This window comes from Wyeomyia smithii, chromosome 1, assembly GCF_029784165.1.
Source record: "Wyeomyia smithii strain HCP4-BCI-WySm-NY-G18 chromosome 1, ASM2978416v1, whole genome shotgun sequence".
Taxonomy (NCBI): Eukaryota; Metazoa; Arthropoda; class Insecta; order Diptera; family Culicidae; genus Wyeomyia; species Wyeomyia smithii.
Window position 1 is genome coordinate 95142404 of NC_073694.1, and position 22229 is coordinate 95164632.

The 22229-nt window shown below is 40.2% G+C and overlaps 1 protein-coding gene across 4 annotated transcripts in view; it reads left to right on the top strand.

Moving 5' to 3' along the window:
* The window catches only part of LOC129733821 (glutathione hydrolase 1 proenzyme-like), an 840124-nt gene that overhangs the window by 771846 nt on the left and 46049 nt on the right, over positions 1 to 22229 (top strand). For 3 of the 4 annotated variants that reach the window (XM_055695340.1, XM_055695339.1, XM_055695341.1), the window contains 2 exons: positions 5009 to 5079; positions 5132 to 5245. In XM_055695340.1, the coding sequence (XP_055551315.1) occupies positions 5009 to 5079; positions 5132 to 5245 (185 nt within the window). Of the gene's footprint in view, positions 1 to 5008; positions 5080 to 5131; positions 5246 to 22229 lie in introns of those variants that run through there. The other variant, XR_008729724.1, reaches the window with a different exon arrangement.

Below are 22229 nucleotides of genomic sequence, written 5' to 3' on the forward strand. Positions count from 1 at the left end.
ACGGGTAATCTTCACTGACAAGGATTTTCTCCAATTTTAAACAATTTTTTGCACAATTTGTCCGAAAAGCACATGCATTTTACGCACGGCGATTTGGCAACTTTTCGCATTAGCTACATGGGTCTTCCCCAGGGCTCATGTTTAAGCCCCCTTCTTTACAACTTTTATGTTGTTTAATGTTGTTTAATGACATCGACGAATGTCTGGCAAATTCATGCACGATAAGACAACTTGCAGACGACAGCGTTGTTTCTGTTACAGGAGCCAAAGTTGCCGATTTGCAAGGACCATTGCAAGATACCTTGGACAATTTGCCTGGGCTTTACAGCTAGGTATCGAATTCTCTCCGGAGAAGACTGAGATAGTAGTTTTTTCTAGGAAGCATGAACCTGCTCAGTTTCAAACACAATTAATGGGTAAAACGATTTCTCAGGTTTTGATACACAAATATCTTGGTATCTGGTTCGACTCTAAAGGCACCTGGGGTTGTCACGTGAGGTATCTGATGAAAAAATGTCAACGAAGAGTGGATTTTCTTCGTACAATAACCGGACAATGGTGGGGAGCCCACCCAGGAGACCTTATAAGGCTTTACCAAATAACGATACTGTGTGTTACACACATACGGGTGTTTCTGCTTCCGCTCCGTAGCAAACACACATCTGATCAAACTGGAGCGAATACAATATCGTTGGAGTGAATACGGGTGTTTCTGCTTCCGCTCCGTAGCAAACACACATCTGATCAAACTGGAGCGAATACAATATCGTTGTTTGCGTATCGCCTTAGGTTGCATGCAGTCGACCCATACGATGAGTTTGGAGGTCTTAGCTGGAGTACTACCATTGAAAACCCGCTTCTGGAGCCTGTCTTCTCGCATTCTTATCAAATGTGAGGTCTTGAACCGTCCCGTGATTGAAAATTTTGTAAGGTTAATCGAACTTAATTCTCAAACCCGTTTTATGACATTGTATTTCAATTACATGTCCGAAAATATTAACCCTTCTTCGAATATTCCAAATCGTGTCGACTTATCAAATACTTCTGATTCTACTGTGTTTTTCGATACATCCATGATAGAAGAAACTCGTGGAATCCCGGATCATTTACGCGTGCAGCAGATCCCCAAAATTTTTTCCAATAAATATCGAAAAATCAACTGCGACAATATGTTCTACACTGACGGATCACTTCTTGATGGGTCCACTGGCTTCGGTATTTTCAATAACCATTTAACCGTCTCCCATAAGCTCGATAATCCTGCTTCTGTTTACGTCGCAGAATTGGCTGCAATTCAGTACACCCTAGGGATTATCGAAAAAATGCCCACGGACCATTATTTCATCTTTACGGACAGTCTCAGTTCCATTGAGGCTCTCCGATCGATGAAAGATGTTAAGCACTCTCCGTATTTCCTGGGGAAAATACGGGAACATCTGAGTGCTTTATCCGAAAAATCGTTTCAGATTACCTTAGCGTGGGTCCCTTCTCACTGCTCGATACCGGGTAATGAGAAAGCGGACTTTTTGGCTAAGGTGGGCGCAACAAACGGTGATATTTATGAGCGACCAATTGCCTTTAATGAATTTTTCGCACTTGTACGTCAGAACACGATCATCAGTTGGCAAAATGCTTGGACCAGAGGGGAATTGGGAAGGTGGTTACATTCCATAATCCCCAAAGTATCGACGAACCCGTGGTTCATGGGGTTGGATGTAGGTCGGGATTTCATTTGCGTGATTTCCCGCGGCTTATGTCCAATCACTATAGATTTGACGCGCATCTCCGTCGTGTTGGGCTCGGGGAAAGTGGTATCTGTGCCTGTGGTGAGGGTTATCACGACATAGAGCATGTGGTTTGGTCATCCCTTGTACACCATGACGCCAGGTCTAAATTAATAGCTTCCCTGCAGGCCGAAAGTAGGCAGCCGGCTGTTCCTGTTCTTGATGTCTTGGCGAGCCGTGACCTATCCTACATGTCCCTTATATACATTTTCCTGAAATCCATCCACGCCTCAGTTTAATCCTATTCCCTTCCGCCTACATCCAACCAAACGACAAGAACACGTTAAGACCCCGGATCCGGAAACAGCAACTAGACCCGCACGATACTCTCAGGGCCCGAGGGAGACAACCCAATATGCCAGTCCGTAATATCTTGGCCCAGCAGCGGAACATATTCAATATGCTGCTTACCTATGGCAATGGAAAACCATCAAACAACAAATCAGTGCTTTTAATGCAAAACATTCTGATTTAAGTTAGATTTAGTTTCAGCTCGTAGTCGGCAGCTAGGATAAAAAATTTGCTTTTAGTTATTAAGATACTTTAGAAAGTAAGCTACCAGATATAATTGGCGCCGTTAAACGTTAAATTGTATTTGTGCCGTGTCAAATAAATTATAGATGAAGAAAAAAAAATCGTAATTTCTGCACATCTCGCGAAATAATCAACTAAATGGAACCATATTTGGCAGGTGAATGTTTTAGTGGTAACAAATATGTTCCATAATCGACCTCAGGTCACATTTTGGATTGTAAGATGGCAATTTCCGGTTTATGGAAAACAGCCGAAAATGGCCAATTTCCACCCAACATAATAATATCCGGATCTAGAATGATACACAGGAGCTAAAACCTACCACAGATACCATTTTGAATTCTATGATGGCGTCTTCCGGTTTTCGAAAAACACCTTAAAATTACCAAATACCACCCAATATGAGTGTTCCTTTAACCAGTATGACGTTGAAAATCCAGGAATTGTCTCCAAATGTCATTATAAAATTCAAAATGGCGATTTCCGGTTTCGCCACAAAGCGATTTTAGACAAGATTTGAATTGTAGGATGACGACTTCCGGTATCTGAAACGCAGCCGAAAATGACCAAATACCACCCAATATGGGTGTTTCTTTAGCCAGAATAACGCACAGAGGCCAGAAATTGTCTCCAAATGCCATTTTTATATCCCAGATGGCGATTCCGGTTTTTGGAATAAAGCCGGAAACGACCAAATAACATCCAATATGAGTCTTTCTTTAACCAGAATGACGCTCAGAGGCCAAAAATTGTCTCCAAATACCATTTTAATTTTAAATCGACTTCAGACAACATTCTGAATTGTAAGATGGCAACTTCCGGTTTCGGGGAAACAGCCTTAAATAAACGATTTCCATCAAATATGAGTATCTCCGGAACCAGAAGGACGCACAGGAGCTGAAAATCGATCACAGACACAATCTTGAATTTTAAGATGGGGACTTCCGGTGTCAATATGAATGTATATGGAATCAGAACTACGCCCAGACGACAGAAAGGCAATTTTAAAGTCCAAAATGACTTTCGGTTTCTGAGAAACAGCCCAAAGTGACCAAATACCACCCAATATAAGTATCTCCGGAGCCAGAATGTTGCAAGAAGCTAAAAATTTACCTCAGACACCATTATGAAGGATGGCAACTTCTGGTTTCTGGAAAACAGCCAAAAATGGCCGATTTCCCTCTAACATGAGTACATCCGGATCTAGAATGATACACATCAGCTGAAATCGACCGCAGACCCCATTTCGGATTCTAGGTTGGTGGATCCGGTTCCTGAGAAACAGCCGAAATAGATAGAATAACACCCAATATGGGTGTTTCTTCAACCAAAAAGACGCTCAGAGGCCAGAAATTATCTTGAATACCATTTTGAAATCCAAGATGGCGACTTCTGGTTTGTGAAAAACAGCCTAAAATAACCAATACCATCCAATATGAGTATCTCTGAAACCAGAATGATGCAATGAGCTAACAATTGACCTCAGGCACCATTTTGAATTTCTAAATAACAACTTCTAGGAAACAGTCGAAAATGACCGAATAATACTCAATATGGATATTTCCGTAATCGAGATGATGCATAAAAACCAAACTTTGACCCTGGACACCATTTTGAATTTAAAAACGACCACTTTAAGTTTCTGATAAACAACCAAATGAAGTCAAAAGTCGAGGATGTTGTCATTTCGATAAAACCAATCATTTCAATCGATTTGTTATTTGACTTTGATCATATCCTATGGCCGATTTGTCGTGCATTTGCAGACTTTAAACACATCGCAAGGAATCAATGAATTTGGAACGTTCAAATAATACGATACCTCATTTAAATTATGTTGAGGCCACATATATCGATCAAAGCAGGTATAGTTTTAAATAGTCTTTAAATTTCTTTTCTTTCCATAACTTTGAGCCACATATCAAATTGTTATGAAGTTTGTTATTTGTTAGTTCGAGAGATGCCTCGTTCGTTTGGCACTAGTTATGTTCAAATAAGTCATGTAATCTTTGAGATAATAGATTATCCGATTACAATAGAATTGAATAGGGACAACAAGATCTTTCATTTGCAATTAATTTAATGAAAATCGGTCCAGCCATCTCAGAGAAAAGTGAGTGAGAATAAAAATCTGCACATACACACACACACACACACATACACACACATACACACATTCACACACATACTTACATACACCCATACACACACATACACACACATACACACATGCACACACATACACACACATATACACATACACACACGCATACACACATACACACACATACACACACATACACACACATACACACACATACACACACATACACACATACACACACACATATACACACATACACACATACACACACATACAGAAAATGCTCAGCTCGTCAAGTGATATATGCCATTCGGTCCTTTGGAGCACTTTTATACTTTCGGTTTTGCAAGTGATTGCTATACCTTTCTAGGAGAAAGGCAAAAACTAGATATTTTCTGTTTCGCGTTGTGCTAAATATTAATTACATTTACATTTAAGTTTAATTCTGGCTACGTCTATAACCTTATGGTTTACTAGTAAAGCTAATATTCCAATAAACTATTGTTCTTCAATGTAAAATCACACCTTATTGGCAGAAATATGATATTGTTTGGCAGAAATATGATATTGTTTATTATTCTTTCAGGAAGTAACGGTAACGTTAAATTGGTGGTCGGTGCAGCTGGCGGTACCAAAATCACTACAGCAGTAGCAATGGTAAAACTTCGTTATATAATCATGAAAATTATTATCGCTTCAATATTTACAGATTATAATGAAAATACTTTGGTTCGGAAAGGACATCAAGGAAGCCGTCGATACTCCTCGTATTCACCATCAACTTATTCCGATGGCTTTGCAATATGAATTTGGTAATTTAGAGGTAATCCTATACATCAGTTGCTTAATGTGCTTTGTTTTAAATATAACTATTAAGTCTTCCAAACACTGTTTTTATACCATACATATATTTAAAATCTTCAACAGTCTAATGTAACTATTATTATTATTGGCATTATTGAGTAGTGATAAATGCTTGTGTAATAGTTCTAATGAGCAATTCTCACTGAAACCAAGCCACAAGGTTTTTCAAATTTGGTACAAGTGCACATAATTGTCCGAAATGAAGCAAAAAATGATAATATTATCGATGTTTGATCTAATTTGCTGACCCCTCGGTCACCAAGAGGCAAACAGTTTTTCAAGAAGTTGATAACTTAGTAATTCTTGATGTTTTATTTGGGCTATACTGCCGGTGATAACATAACAGCCCCACCTGCAAAAACTATGAACGTAGGAATCAGCGATTGAAGTTTTTACCGTTTCTCAATTGTAACTTTTTGCAATTTACAATCATAAATAATATTTTGTGCTTAAATTGATAAACCTAAAAAGCGTCGAATGCCATAATTAAATCCCCAATTAAAAATAGAAGAAGGCACAAAAACTTGATGAGACCGTTATGCTCGCATTTTCGCTGTCATACCGGAAAGTAAGCACAGAAAAGTCCCACTTTTCCTGACGTTTCTCATATAATTTGTAATTTTTTCTCGTGAACCACGTATCGTATCGTGCGCAAAAGTAAATTTTGGAAATGTCTGCGTTAGAACCGATAAAGTTCTGTTACGAAGGTTTAGAACAAAGTTCCGACGAAGATTTTTCCGGTTTTTATGAGGCCCGAAAGAAGATTTATTCTAACGTGTTAGTATTACACAAAGATGTTGCGGCTAAGTGATTCTGAATCAGAAAAAAAAAACGGTTGATTCGGATGGATTTTATTTTGCAAGCGTGAAAAACGGGAGCCGACAAAAAGAGAGCAACAAATTTTGAATGTCGCACGCATGTGTCACCGGAAACACCCACTTAAATTTATCGACTGCGGTCGTCGTAGAAATTGTGCAGATAAGGTATCCAAAGATGAGCAATTTCAGAACTGTTCACAATTTTGGAAGCTTGATACATCCGGTCAAAGTACGTACATTCGAGAAAGGGTTCATCGTGCCACGGTTCAAAGACGACTGATGAGCCGCTATTTTGATAATTTGAAAAAGCAGCATAATTATATTTTTCACGTCATACTGGCTAATGGAGAATTAGTACGAGTCTGCTGACTCTTTTTCTTAAGCTCTATTGGTTACGGGGAGAACTGTGGGTAAATATGTTTATTTGTTGGTATGTATAATGAAACCAAAAAAACGTTACTTGCCTTATACAGTAACATAATCAGTAACATAATCTGTTGATCTCCAAAAGGCAAGAACGCATGCGTATGTACTGCTCAAAAGCATTTGTTCGATAGCAAGCGAATCCAACAAGTAAAGCAGCGTTCCGTCACCTGTTCTCTCGAGAGCCTTGCAGTGTGCCCGGCCACTTCCCCCTCAGTGGCTTTCGATTGGCGCGGTAATATATGGGCTCGCCGGCCTCAGCATGCAGACATTAAACAATTAAAACACGCGCGTGGCACACATTTGGTACAAAAACTAATACAATTTATTTTAACTTAAACGCACAATTTATTCTTAATTATAATTTATTCTAAACATTAAATATTAAAATGCGCCCTGTTCGACCGCCTCCGATCGTGATCGCTTCGCAACTGATCTGATCTCTGATGTTCAGGATTCTCCAGAGCTGCTGATGATCTCATTATCGATACCGAAAATTAGGCGAGTACCGATGAATTGACTCCGACAGGTTAGGCGTCGTACACAAATTACGTAACGCTGAAAACCTAGATTTCAGACCCCCTCCCCCCCCCTATGTAACGATAAGTAACGTTCGATATGACCCCCCTGCCCCCTAAAATTACGTAACGCTGGACATCCTGTACCCCGTTCCAAATTCGCAATTTTGAGCAAACATCACAGTTACGTGACGGTCTCAACTACCCCCGCTCTCCCCTATGTAGCAATAAGTAACGCGGACTCAATCCCCCTCCCCTCCCCCTTCATGCGTTACGTAATTTGTGTACGACGCCTTACCAAGCCGCATGACAACCGCTCGCAGCTGCGTACGTAGCTCGCTGGCGTGATCGTAGACATCCTCACCCACCCTGAAATAGCATGCAACTTCTGAAAATAATAAAATATCCCCCTCGACGTACTGGATGGCTACCACTGGCTGCAACTGTGAGGCTGGTGTCTTACTTCGTGTTATTCGGCGGGTAGCAAACACAGCTTGACAAACGGTCTTGCCAAAAAGCCTGTTGACGTTTTTACAGTTGCCACTCGAGAAATCTCGTCTGCTCCAGGATGTAATTGGTGAATTCGGCCCATTTCCCAATTTCAGGGCGGAAGATTCGAGTCAACAATCACCACCAACTTACCAATCTTAAGACAGCCGGTTTCCAGTTTTTGGTTCGTCCCTGCAGTTGTGAGAGATATTCCACACGCCACCGTTTCCAAAAATCCTGCAGTCGTTGCTGTACAACCTGCCACCGATTAAGCCGATTTAGTTGAACCGTGAGATAATCTGGGTCTGGTAGGGCATGCATGGGTCCGCCAATCAAAAAATGAGTTGGTGCTCTGTTGAATCATCTGATATCGCAGTTAAGGGTCGTGGGTTTAGGCATGCCTCCACCTGAGCCAAAAGAGTTGTGAAATCTTCAGCATGTACAGGATTCCCTCCTAAGACACGCAACAGATGAAATTTTGCCGATCGTACTGCTGCCTCCCATAAACCGCCAAAATGCGGTACCCCTGGTGGGTTAAAATGCCAGTGTATTCCTTGATCTGCACACTCCTTTGTAACAGCATCACGATGGGCTGAATGCTTTAGTAGATCAAACAGTTCCTTTATCTTGTTCTTAACACCGACGAAATTAGTTCCATTGTCGGAAAAAATCCCGATGCACCGGCTTCGTCGAGCGAAGAAGCGTCTCAAAGCCTGCAGAAAACGTTCTGTCGGTAGATCCGAAACCAATTTTAAATGAACTGCCTTAGTGCACATGCAGACAAACAGTGCAACGTATGCCTTGAGCGCAGTTTGCCGCCTTCCAGCCTTTAGATACACTGGGCCAAAATAATCGATTCCGATCCTGAAAAACGGGCGTGAAACTGTAACTCTTGCCTTAGGTGGTTCTCACATTTGTTGTTGTATGATTGTTGGCTTGGGGAGCTCCGTAGCCACAAGGTTACAGAGTCCGCCTTGGTAAGCGGATGGTCGTGGGTTCGAATCTTATTAGTATCAGGCCATTTGGTTGCCAAAGGACTTTAGCATGGGTTTATTCTCAGGCTTCCCACCAAGTACCTTTCCTTCAATCTGAGTTCTACAGTACCTCTGTTGACTCTCCTTTTAACAAAAATAAGTCCCTGTTATAATAAAACTGGTGTAAGTAACGTATGAAAGTTCTCTCCAGGGAATTGTAAATAGACGATATTGTTAGGAGGGGCAGAGGCTCGGTATAGTAGAGTAGTAAGCTTGAAACCGAAAGGTAAAACTTACACACAAGCACGGAAATGAATGATGAGCGTATCACTTACTTCAATAGTGATATTGCCAATAATATGAAGTGCGGAGTACAGAAAACACTTGGGCAATATCACAATAGCTCTAATCTCTGGTCGCAGTGATGAGCCCACACAGGAAAAAAAAGTTGGCTTTGCTCTGAAGCACCGATTTTTGTACTACTCTCCTTGCTTTTTTTCTCCCTCCCAGCAGCCAGAAACGTAACCGAACCGTACTTAACAACAACTGTGGGCCGGCGTGTAATAATACCTGATGATAATGCCGCATGATAATCTCCGTCAACACATGCTTTGCCGGAAGAATAATAGGATGTTTGGTGTTGTATGCCATATCTAAGAAGTTTATTCGTCCACCCACCCTAATTATTCCATCCTCTGTGATGATAGGGTTAAACCAACGCAACGGTGAACTGCGGTGAATCTGTTTTCCTGTAGACAGTGCTGCTATTTCCTTATGGAACGTTTCCTGCCGCATCTCGGCGGTCGATCGGGACTTGATAGAAACCCAATTTCAAATAGGTTGAGAAATAGTTTGATTCTCTGATATTATCCGATATCTCATTCATAAGAGGTACAGTGCTTTTTCGATTTTATCACGGTCAAAAAAAAATTTACCGTGAATTTGGTGAAACCGTGAATTCAGCGAAATGATAAACATTTATTTTTTTGTATTGGATTCAATTGAAATTTATGATATTTTGAGTAAAATGATGCACTTTCATAGTTGAATGGAATATAAGTTCAAGATACAAATGAATAAACAAGAAAAGGTTATCTTCTGATATTTTTCTCCATTGTATATTCGCGGACTTTCTCACGGCTATTATACATGCAATATCAATATGATTTGTACTGCCCATTCTTTAGCATAGCCAGCAGATTCTAATGCTTGTTTATGTGAAATTGTGGAACCACTAGATTTTATAATTTTTAAATCCACGCTCTATGAAGACCAAACTGTAGGGCTATTTGAGTTGTTAACAGATCTTTTTTTTTCAACTACCTGAATAATACGTAATTTTTGCTTCAAGTCAATGAAATACGTCTTTCACGGTTCATTTTTCTCAAAATTATGACATAAATTATTTGTAACAGATATGACACTTGGTTGCATCAGAAAATAATCAAATAAATTGAGTTCATGAAACTATACACATGCAAGGACACAAGGCACAAGTGAAAATGATGTTTCGAATACATTCTCTACAACTGGAAGTGCATTATTCTTGATTTAAAGTTTTTTTTTTTTTAAAAGCGAGATAAAAACACGAAAAAAAACCGTGAGAAAATCGAGCGTGAATTTGGCGAGTAGTGATAAAAACGACTGTTGATAAAAGCGAAAAAGCGCTGTATTGGGTAAACAAACGGTTTGGTAACTTCATTCAATGACCCGAAGTCCACCACATTTCTGAATCTCTTATTACCATCAGTATCCGGTTTCTTTGGTACACATAATACCGGTGCATTCCAGGAACTAGTGCCGAGTCTATTAATACCCTGCGCCCTCATTTCATCTTTTTTTTATTTAAATACCTTTTTGTGGCCTCCGGAAATCTATATTACCGTTTATTGATAGGCACATCCGAAGAAGTCTCTATCATGTGTACGGTGGCGTCATTAGTAGTTGACCTCCTTCACCTTCGAAAAAGACAAAATCTGCATAGCTTTCAATCATATTCTTCACTGTCTTGAATTCCCTATCAGGGAAGTGCGCCAAATTAACAAATTGCCGTAGATCCTGTGCAACCTTGTCCATAATACCATTACCATAATACCATTTTTTTCAAATTGGTCCTTCTTTCATTAATCTTGGCTACCATAATCATTTTCTGAGGCATACGGGTAGACGTATTTCCATACCTCCTATTGATTTGTCCATTTTGACCATAATAATTATTCGTCCAGCCTTGGGCGTAGTCCTCTTGGCCCCGCCGATATGAACGCGCGGTGCGATAACTGTATTTGAATCGACTACGCTGTCGCTGTCGCTAAATCTACGTAGATTGTTATAATTGTTCTGCCTGTAAATTATTCCATCCCTATAGATTTCTTCCAAAACGGCTGTTGCTATAATCAGCGTCTGTGTTGATAATTGTGAAAATATTTTTGCTGTTGATAATTGTGAAAATATTTCTAAGCGCATCACGCTGTTTTTCGATCCATTCCAGACCCTGTATTCTATTTTCTATTTCCGAGATGGGAAAACGCTCATGGTAGTAATCCTCTAAGTCATCTAGCAGCTCTTCTAACTTCAATGCTCGTTTACCTTGAGCAGCTTCTTTCAATGCAAATAAAAATGTAATGTGTAAAATGTAATCGAAGACTAACTATCATGCACTACTTCGAACAATTAATTTCGTAGGAGTCGATTTGCTCGTTAATTTTCAATATCCTCTTTTTATAGTCAGGAAAGGTCTCATTTGCTTCCTGTTTCAATGTTTCTACTTGACTTATAACTGCCTCAATGCGTATATTATCCCCAAATTCCTTAAATAAATTCTGCTTAACCTGTGGCCAAGCGTTTGCATTAATTCTATGTATTGTGGCAGCAGCTCTGCCTTTTAGTTTTAATAGAACAATATAAACCAGTGGAGCATGTGAAACTCCTTTTGGTATCTCCAGAACGAAATGCTCAATGTGGTAAATGAACGCTTCAAATTCGTCCACTGTTCCATCAAATTCTGGGATGCACTGCATGGCATCTGCTTTTGGAAAAACGTAATCAATTATGAATAAAAAATGTTCTTTATATTCCTTAAAAAACAATATAAGGTGCCGTAAACTGGGCTGAATTTGATCACTTTTTTGAATATCTCTTAAATATTTTAAGAATATACTGAATGCAAAATTATTTCATATTTTTAAAATGAGTACTGCAATGCATTGAGCAAGATCCAATCACTATTTTCAAGGTTTAGCAACAATTCTGCTGTTTCTAAATATGCTCAAAATTTTTTCATCAATCATCATTCCGGGGTGACTTTGATCACTTCATTGTTTTGATGAATTTGGAGTTAAACTTTGCTACTTTAAAAAATTTGAACAATCTAAAATTACCTGAATGAGTTTATAAATATTAGAAGCAATTTGGGGGCTATTCACATTCCACGTTGACAGTTTCTGTTGGCCAATATCCAGGGTTCATACAAAATATTTAGAGTATGTATGAACGATTGTAGAAATGGAGAGAGAAGGGGGTCTGAAATCACCAAAAACTAAACCACGTGGAATATGGTTTATACATTAGTTCAAAGTTGCACGAAACATGACGTCTTTGGTGGTTGTTAAACGAAATCATATAATACACTGTTGAGATTATTGGGACTCAACATTGCCTTTGAGTAAAAAAATGCAATAATAATAATAAAAATCAAGGCCGGATTTACGTACTGGGGGTCCGGGGCAGATATTTTCGTGGGGCCCTATTTTCCTGTATTCTTCAAAAATTTAGAAGCAAGAAAATTTTAACGCTTCGCTGGAAGGTGACGAGCAAAAAAAAACCCTAAATTAATTCACCTAGCGGTGAGACCCAGCCTTTCACATTCGAACTTATTATTTGTTAAAATCGATTCACACCAACACTTGAGCAAAATCATTTTAAATGACCTGGAAATACGCGAAAATTTAATCGACCATTTTTGATTTGAATGAAACTTTGCACACGTATTGGGCTCAGCAAATTGAGTATTTTCCACAGATGGAGAGTTTTTACACCCATGAGTTACATTCTAAATGGGCGTATGTCTTTTGGTAGAGGTTTTATTCGAAGCATTGGAGTCAAGAAACCGTTGGTTGCATAGAAAAACTGTCTGAGAATGAGTTGTTGGGAATCAAAAATGCATCATAAAAAAATATGCACTGTACAAAAAAAAACTTTTTTGACCAAAAAAAAAATCAAAATAAAAATTAAATTATAATTTAAATGAAAAAGAGTTAATTATTTTTTTCATTTTTTCCTAAAAAAACTTGACGTTAAAACGCAGCTTTAAAAAAAGTGCAGGATGGAGAAATGAAAAATATTTTTTTATGGTAGATGAATTTTTTTATAAAAATTATAATCCAAACATTTTTCAAAATATTCATATTCTGATGGTTTTGGAAGATGCAGAGAGTCATTTTGAATCAAAAAGCTCTTGGTAGTTAACATTCTAAAGGCATTGGTTTTCGAGTTATTTCTAATTTAAGCTCGAAAAATTGTTAAAATTTAGCAAAATACACGTTTCTCTTAATTTGTCCATGGTTCTCCAGCAAAAACCTTACGTTCATTGGAATGCTTGATCAAAAATATACAATTCATTCTTTGACAACAAGACGATTGGGCGAACGGTTCTCAAGAAAAGAGTTCTGTAAAATCACCCACTATAACAACTTCACCATCTTTCAAATTATTCTTTGCTTCTTTCTTTCTCTCACGTAAGTCGACTGTTGAGTTTTTATGTGATCGTGGGATATCAACTTTTCCAAGTTTTCACAAAAGTAAGATACAAATTCATCAATTGGTTTCACAAGTGTCTCTATATTACATCGATCTGTTGCAATCAACTGTTCGAAAGGTATTTCTCTCACACAACGTTCCTCAAGTTCTTTGAAAAAACTGTTTTCAAAATCTAAACGGCTTGGGCAATGTTCACATTAACAACAGACATTAACAGATAACAATATTTGGATCGTGTAGTTGAGCTACATAATAGTTGTTCAAAGTAAAATTTAGAATCATTTTGGAATGAATATTTCTTTAGACTGTGTATCATCAATTCAGTATTCTCGTTATCAGTACAAACACAAATATTATGATATCCTGAGCTTCCAAGTAATTTACAATGCTTAGGTTTCAAAGCTCTAAAAGAAGTCAACCCGCTGATATCTTTAAAATAAACGTAAGCCTCACGCATTGAATTCATTGAGAGTCGCTTTTGCACATGCTGTCGCTTACCATCTTTTCTCACTGAAACGTATCCCCTTTGCCCTGGCATGGCTCTACTGACCTAGTCACTGTCATAAAACTGCAATACCTCGTTTTTGACGTTGACTAACGTCTATGTCGAAGTTAGGCACCTGAACATTATTATTATAACTGTAGTCTACATTTGCTTGACGAAAATAAATAAATAAATAAATTAATAAATAAATGATGAAAACCAGGGAAAAGTGGTCAGGCTTTGAGCGCTAATTTCTCAGTCATTTATAATCAGGTTTTCGAGGTTTTGGCATCAATCGATCAGAAAGTCTTCTACGGTTTAATTTATGTAACAAAAACGAACTATTGTTTGAGATACACAATTGAAAAATTGGTAACTAATATCGATTGTCTAAATCATACCGCGCAGCCAATCACTACCTCTCTTCCCAAGCACAGTCGACACTAACGGATACAATCGATCTGACTTTGTTGTTATTGTTGTTGTCACTTTCTGTTTCCGATGCTTATTTACGTTCCTTGTCATTTCATTAGCTACTTAGCCCCTACTTCTTTTTAACTAACTGACGAAGCCTTGGTATAAAGGTACCGTTCGAACATTTCACCCCATCAGTTCAGTTTACTAGCAGCAGGCAGCAGCAGCGGACATCAACACTGATGGCAGTAGGCGAAGTGGATCAGCAGCGGGCAACAGCGGCGGTGGTAGTGGTTGGCTGCAGTTCTTACCTCTTTCAGTTCGGCTCCCTTTCGATCTGAGTTGGACCCCGCCAGCGGTAATCCGATTCAGATATCGATGGGTGAATACAACCCGAAACTGAAAGAGACTCGCACCGCCAGGTGTTTTGAGATGCCACCATCATCCAGCGTATGCATATATAGGGTGTGAATATCTGTAGCGTGTGAATATCTGCAGCGTGTGTCCCTAATATATAAGGTGTGTGGCTAGCGTGTGTGGCTTGCTATCTAGCGTGTGTGTATGTTTATGGCGTGTATGCATGTCTGTAGCGCGTGTATGAATGTTCAGCGCGAGTGTGGCACCGCCACCACCACCGGCACCGCCACCGCCACCGTCACCGCCCCCGGCACCGCCAGGTGGGTCGAGAAGCCACCTTCATCCTGCGTATGTCTTTGGGCTACATAAGAGACTACTTATCCTCAAGAAAAACAGTTTCCTAGCAGCAGGCAGCATCAGCGGACATCAATACCCATGGCAGTAGGCTAAGTGAAACAGCAGCGGGCAACAGCGGCGGTGGTTAGCTGCAGTTCTTACCTCTTTCAGTTCGGCTTCCCTTCGATCTGAGTTGGACCCCACCAGCGGTAATCCGATTCAGATTCACCGCCAGGTGGTTTGAGATGCCACCATCATCCAGCGTATGTATATATAGGGTGTGTGCACATAACGTGTGTAAATATCTGTAGCGTGTGTCCCTAATATATAAGGTGTGTGGCTAGCGTGTGTGGCTTGCTATATAGCGTGTGTGTATGTTTATGGCGTGTATGCATGTCTGTAGCGCGTGTGTGCATGTTTATAGCGCGTGTGGCCAGTGATGCCACATATACAGATTTATCTGCATTTATACAGATTTTTTGCGTATTTTTCACACAGATATCTGCATATACAGATTACAGATTCTCTGGATATAATACAGATTTATACAGATTTTTTTGGTTTTCATGGGGTCGTAAATTGAACTTCTTTATATAGTTGAAAAACAAAAAATAACTCAAATGCGGTGAAGCGTGTCGGAGGTTTTATTATATTCATATGTTACGCATAAACGTGTGCATGAATGAATCATGGAAAAAATGTTAAACAAGCTATATTGCATTTTTTTCGAGAAGAATATGACCAGTACATATGCAGAATTTATTTTACAGATTTTTTCAAATTTTACCAAGGTGATAAGATTTTTTGAGCTCCAAAATACAGATGAAAATGTGGCATCACTGCGTGTGGCACCGCCACCGGTACCGCCAGGTTTGAGAAGCCACCATCATCCAGCGTATGTCTTTGGGCTATATAAGAGACTGTTTCTCCTCAAGCAAAGCAGAGGGACGAATGACCGTTTGGGGTTAAAGTCCCTTCAAAAGAAATCAATCAATCAAACCCCATCAGTTTCATTACTAAACAAACGGACGCTAGGTGTTAGCAACTGAAAGGAGGAAAGACAAAATAGTACCGGTTATCTCGGGCCGATTTCACCCGTAATGCTGGTGGCTGTTAGTAGTACATGGCTACTGCAAAATACTGAAATGTCTGGAATTCTGGACGGACTAACCAGAAAACCAGAATATAATCGGCAACTGGTACCTTTTGGTGCCTCGAAGTTTTGTAATAGAAGCGTTGCAATTCCCTCTACTATTTGTTTTAATGGAATATAAGAATACGGTATTCAACGTCATGCGGTCGTGTCTTGAATACCACACTCCTACTATTTACTTCCAGGGGTAATCCATGTCTAAGCCTCACGTCAGGAATAGCCAATATTCCACTATCCTCTGATATGCGGCGAGCCTGTTTCACAATGTATTCCGTTGTTTAAAACTTTTCTGTTACCGTTTGTTGGTTCCAAGATTTCGGTAGAACCGAAAGTTTTCTTACTTTATCTTCCCTCGAGCATTCGGGCGCAGTAAATTTTGAAGTAGAATACTTCTCTCAGGAAGTTCGGCCACATAGGGTGGTGAAAGGAAAATATAAAACCGAAAAAGTGAAAAATATGTCCAATTTCAAATTTTAATCAATCGGTTAGTATTCGATGGATTTCTTTCGTTCTTGCAGAAATAGATTGGAAAATCTTCTAAGATTTTTCCCAAAAGAAGATATTTACAATTTTGTTATTCACACTATTGCACGATTGAAAATAGTCAAGCCTTGTCAAAACGAAAAATTCAAACTCTGATTGGTCGTTGTATGATTGCTTCCCAAGCACGGTCGACATGATCATATACCTTGCAAAACATGCTATTTGGCCTATATAAGAGGCTGTTTTAGCCGAAGCCGCTCATAATAGTTCTAGACAGCGACAACAGCAGTCGTCCTTCCTTAGCAGTAGCACTTGCCCTGTGGTTGGTCACCACGTCTCAGGAGCAGCGCGGTTCTTCTCAGCGTGTGACGCCAGACTGCCATTATTCCCCACGTGTTGGGGCAGCATGAATATTGCCATCAGGAAATCCAATTTTGAAAATTAAAATGCCTTTTTCAAGGCAAATAAACAAGTCGTTGAAAGTTAATAATTTTTGACAACGCGATCTGCCGCGCCCGTGTAATGCACTGAATGTGAAATAGCTTCCACAGTGTTTGTTGTCCGTGTATCTTACTTCCCCCACTGTTAGGGCAGCTCAATGGTTGCGATAAGCAACCGATTTTGAACCAAAATGCCTTTTTCAAGGCAAATAAACAGGTAATTGAAGGTTAATAATTTTCTGGCCTCAACACAAGCAGACATTCTGTGCGGGATGCAATCAATTCTGTTGTAGTTGTTTAATTTTTACTTAAGACAGTTAGTTCGACTATGCAGAGCTAATATGAAGTCGATTCAATCAATCAGCATGAACAGAATTTCGTCGTCTCCCAGCTGCCAAGTTGCAACATGGTGCAACACAATATAATTTAAAAGTGGTATCGTACTATTTGAACGGTCCAAATTCATTGATTCCTTGCGATGTGATTAAAGTTAAAGTCAAATAACAAATCGTTTTTGCTTTCGTCTCGATTAGACGCAAATTGTTCATCTCCGTTTGAGTTTGCAAAATAACAATACACGAGTTATCGTACGGGTGTTTTTTTGTCGATTAGTTCTTGTGCTGCGCGAGAACAATAGCCGGTAGTTTATCGGCAGAAACATCTTCTGCACACTGGTAGGGGCAGGCTACCCCGCCAGTGATCTGATACGCAGCTGATATATCAGCAAGAATAATTCTCCCGCACCGCTGTTACCCCGCTAGCAGCACGGACCACCATACGATCGAGCGAGTAGAAGTCAACTACAAGTGGCATCTACAAGGTCGCGTGTAGGATACGGCCACTGTGTCACAACACGAAGCTGGATCGTCATTGTTTGTTCTGCGGAGACGCTCGATTAATCCTACTATCAGCCGTGAGGTCGTGACTTAGACGTTCGGTGAAGTATTCACTTTAGAATTTTTATCATTATTATTAATAGTATTATTATTATTGTTATTATTATAATTATTATTACTATTATTATTATTATTATTATTATTATTATTATTATTATTATTATTATTATTATTATTATAATTATTATTATTATTATTATTATTATTATTATTATTATTATTATTATTATTATTATTATTGTTATAATTATTATTATTATTATTACTATTATTACTATTGTTATTAGTATTAGTATAACTGTCTTTTTTTATTTTGATCCATTGTAGTTTGAAAAATTGTTTTTAAAATTTAATATCAACTACTTGATCCCCCTACCCCCCCACATTCGAATATTTATCGTTTGTGTGCGGTAGAGCGTAACGCTCCCGCAAAATGGACGACATGCAGGTGCAACTATTCCTGGATGTGGAAACAAATGGGGAAGAGATTGAGATCTTCCCCATCAATTCCCCTCTAACTTCCCCGCTATCTAGCCCCGTACCAAGAGTACCGGCAACACGGGTGAAAGCTTACCCAGATGCTTCGAAAGGTCCGTTCTTAGTTTACTTTAGGCCCATAAAGAAGCCTCTTAACATTATACAAATAGGCAAGGACCTGGCAAAACAGTTTTCGGCCGTAACCGAGATTACGAAGGTGAGGCCGAACAAACTGCGAGTTGTCGTGAGTAGCTTGAAGCAAGCAAACGAAATTGCTAGCTACGAGCTCTTTACAAGGGAGTACCGCGTGTACATCCCTGCCAAGGACGTGGAGATCGACGACCGAAGGAAGCCTCACGGTCGATGACATTTTGCGTCACGGGGTTGGCTGCTTCAAGAACCCCATGATTCAAGATGTAAAGATACTGGATGTCAAGCAATTGCATTCAGTATCCATCGAAGAAGGGAAGAAGAAATTCTTCCCTTCGGATTCCTTCCGTGTAACATTCGCCGGATCCGCACTGCCGAACTACATCTCTTTGGACAGGGTTCGTCTGCCTGTACGCCTGTTTGTACCGCGGGTCATGCATTGCCAAAACTGCAAGCAGTTAGGTCATACAGCCACCTACTGCTGCAACAAGGCACGCTGCAGCAAGTGCGGAGGCAATCATGCTGAGACCGCTTGCAGTGAGGATACTGAAAAGTGTCTTTACTGCGAGGGAACTCGGCATGACCTTTCGGCGTGTCCCGCGTACAAACAGCGCGAGGAAAAAATAAAGCGTTCCCTCAAGGAACGATCAAAGCGCTCTTTCGCAGAAATGCTGAAGAGTGCTGAGCCACCCTCGACAGGAAACATCTTATCCTTTTTGCCAACCGATGAGGGTACATCTGACGATCCCGTCGAAGGGTGTTCTTATGCCATGCAAGAAGGATCTAGGAAGAGGAGAATGATCAACTCTCCTAATCTTTCTCGCAAAGGTCGTAAGATAACCCCTAGCGGAATGACCAATAAGCCAACACAAAAAGGAAGCGGTGAAAAAAAACCGAAGCAAGTACCTCCAGGTTTTAATTTTAAATCAAACCTGGAGTACCCACCGCTTCCTGGGGCACCAAAAACCCCTCGTGCACCCATTTCTCGATCAGAAGACATAAAAGAAACAGGGTTCATAAAATTTTCTGATATTGTGGACTGGATATTTAAAACATTCAACATACCAGATCCCCTACAAAATATTCTTCTTGCCCTTCTTCCTACAGTGAAAACCTTTTTGATGCAACTAGCAGCAACTTGGCCCCTCATTTCAGCTATCATATCTTTCGATGACTAATACGGCGAAAGAGGTTAGGAATTTTATCACTGTATTACAGTGGAATTGCAGAAGTATCATCCCCAAATTCGATCTATTTTCTCATTTAATAAATACATACAATTGTGACGCATTTGCGCTCTGTGAAACCTTTCTCAATTCAAACGATCAACTCAATTTCCACGATTTTAACATTATTCGTCGAGATCGAGACTCACACGGTGGAGGGGTACTTTTAGGGATTAAAAAGTGCTATTCCTTCTTCCGAATCGACCTCCCCTCGATCTCGAATATTGAAGTCGTTGCCATTCAAACGAATATGAATGGAAAAGACCTATGCCTTGTTTCGTTATATATGCCTCCATCCGCGCGGATTGAACAGAAGCATCTCACTGATATAGCAGAGTTGCTTCCCGCGCCTTTTTTGATATTGGGAGATTTTAATTCTCACTGTTCGCTATGGGGGTCGCTGTACGACGACAACCGATCTTCTTTAATCTGTAACTTGATCGACGACTTCAATATGACAGTTTTGAATACTAGGGAAGCGACACGTGTACCTAATCCTCCAGCACGTGAAAGCGTGCTTGACTTATCCCTTTGCTCGACATCACTAGCGTTAGATTGCCGGTGGAAAGTAATCAACGATCCCCACGGTAGTGATCATCTTCCAATCGTTATATCAATTGCTAATGGTTCAACTCCCCCGAACCCAATCAATATTTCCTACGACCTTACACGTAATATTGATTGGAAGTGTTATGAGTCTATTATAGCGCAATCTATCGAGACTCACGAGGAACTTCCTCCGGAGGAAGAATACGCGTTCTTAGCTGGCTTGATAATCGACGCCGCGACTCAAGCTCAGACGAAACCGATACCCGGGGTAATGATTAGACAGCGCCCTCCCAACAAATGGTGGGACAAAGAGTGCTCTGAGCTGTACGCGCGAAGGTCCGCGGCGTATAAGGACTACCGGGAGTACGGCACTGTCAACCTGCTTCGAAAGTACGAGGCACTGGGCAGGCAGATGAAGAGCTTAGTAAAGGCGAAAAAACGCGGGTACTGGCGGCGGTTCGTAAACGCGTTGTCCAGGGAAACAGCGATGAGCACTCTTTGGGATACCGCCAGGCGCATGCGGAACCGTGACGTTTCGAATGAAAGCGAGGAGTATTCAGATCGCTGGATACTCGATTTTGCCAAAAAGGTCTGTCCAGACTCTGTACCGGAACAGAAAACCTTTCGCGACGCGTTATTAGTAACTACGGAAGAGCCTCCATTTTCGATGTTGGAATTTTCAATGGCTCTCCTGTCGTGCAACAATAAGGCTCCAGGGTTAGATAGAATAAAATTCAACCTGTTGAAGAATCTACCCGACTCTGCAAAAAGACGCTTGTTGAATTTGTTCAACAAGTTTCTTGAGCTAAATATTGTTCCGCATGACTGGAGGGAGGTAAAAGTCATTGCTATTCGGAAACCCGGGAAACCTGCCTCTGATCACAATTCATATAGGCCGATTGCGATGCTCTCTTGCTTCCGGAAATTATGGAGAAAATGATCCTCTTACGGTTAGACAAATGGGTCGAAACAAACGGGTTACTTTCAGATACTCAATTTGGCTTTCGCCGGGGCAAAGGGACGAACGATTGCCTAGCGTTGCTTTCTACTGAAATTCAACTAGCCTTTGCTCGAAAAGAGCAAATGGCTTCTGCGTTCATGGATATTAGGGGGCTTTTGACTCTGTCTCTGTAGAAGTTTTAAGCGCGAAGCTTCATTCGCAAGGACTTTCACCAAATTTGAATAACTTTTTGCTCAATTTGTTGTCAGAAAAGCATAAGTATTTCTCACATGGCGATTCGACAACTTCCCGAATTAGTTACATGGGCCTCCCCCAGGGCTCATGTTTAAGTCCTCTCTTATATAATTTTTACGTCAATGACATCGATGAATGTCTTGCAAATTCATGCACGCTAAGGCAACTTGCAGACGATAGCGTTGTATCCATTACTGGTGGAAAGGCTAGCGATCTGCAAGGACCATTGCAAGATACCTTAGACAATTTGTCTGAATGGGCTCTTAAGCTGGGTATCGAATTCTCTCCGGAGAAAACTGAGCTGGTCGTTTTTTCTAGGAAGCATAACCCAGCTCAGCTGCAGCTCCTACTAACGGGTAAAACGATCTCTCAGGTTTTAGTCGCTAAATATCTCGGGGTCTGGTTCGACTCAAAATGCACCTGGGCTTGTCATATTAGGTATCTGACACGAAAATGCCAACAGAGGATTAATTTTCTTTGCGTATTGCCTTGGGTTGCATGCAGTCGACCCATACGATGAGTCTTGAAGTGTTAGCGGGTATTCTTCCGTTGAAACATCGTTTTTGGAATCTCTCTTACCGGTTGCTAATTCGATGCACAGTTATGAACCCATTAGTAATTGAAAATTTCGAGAGGTTGGTCGACCTTCAATCTCAATCCAGATTTATGACTTTATATTTTGACTATATGGCTCAAGATATTAATCCTTCTTCATACGATTCCTCCAATGTCGCACTTTTAGCTACTTCTAATAATGCTATATTCTTCGACACCACCATGAAACAAGACATTTCTGGTATCCCGGA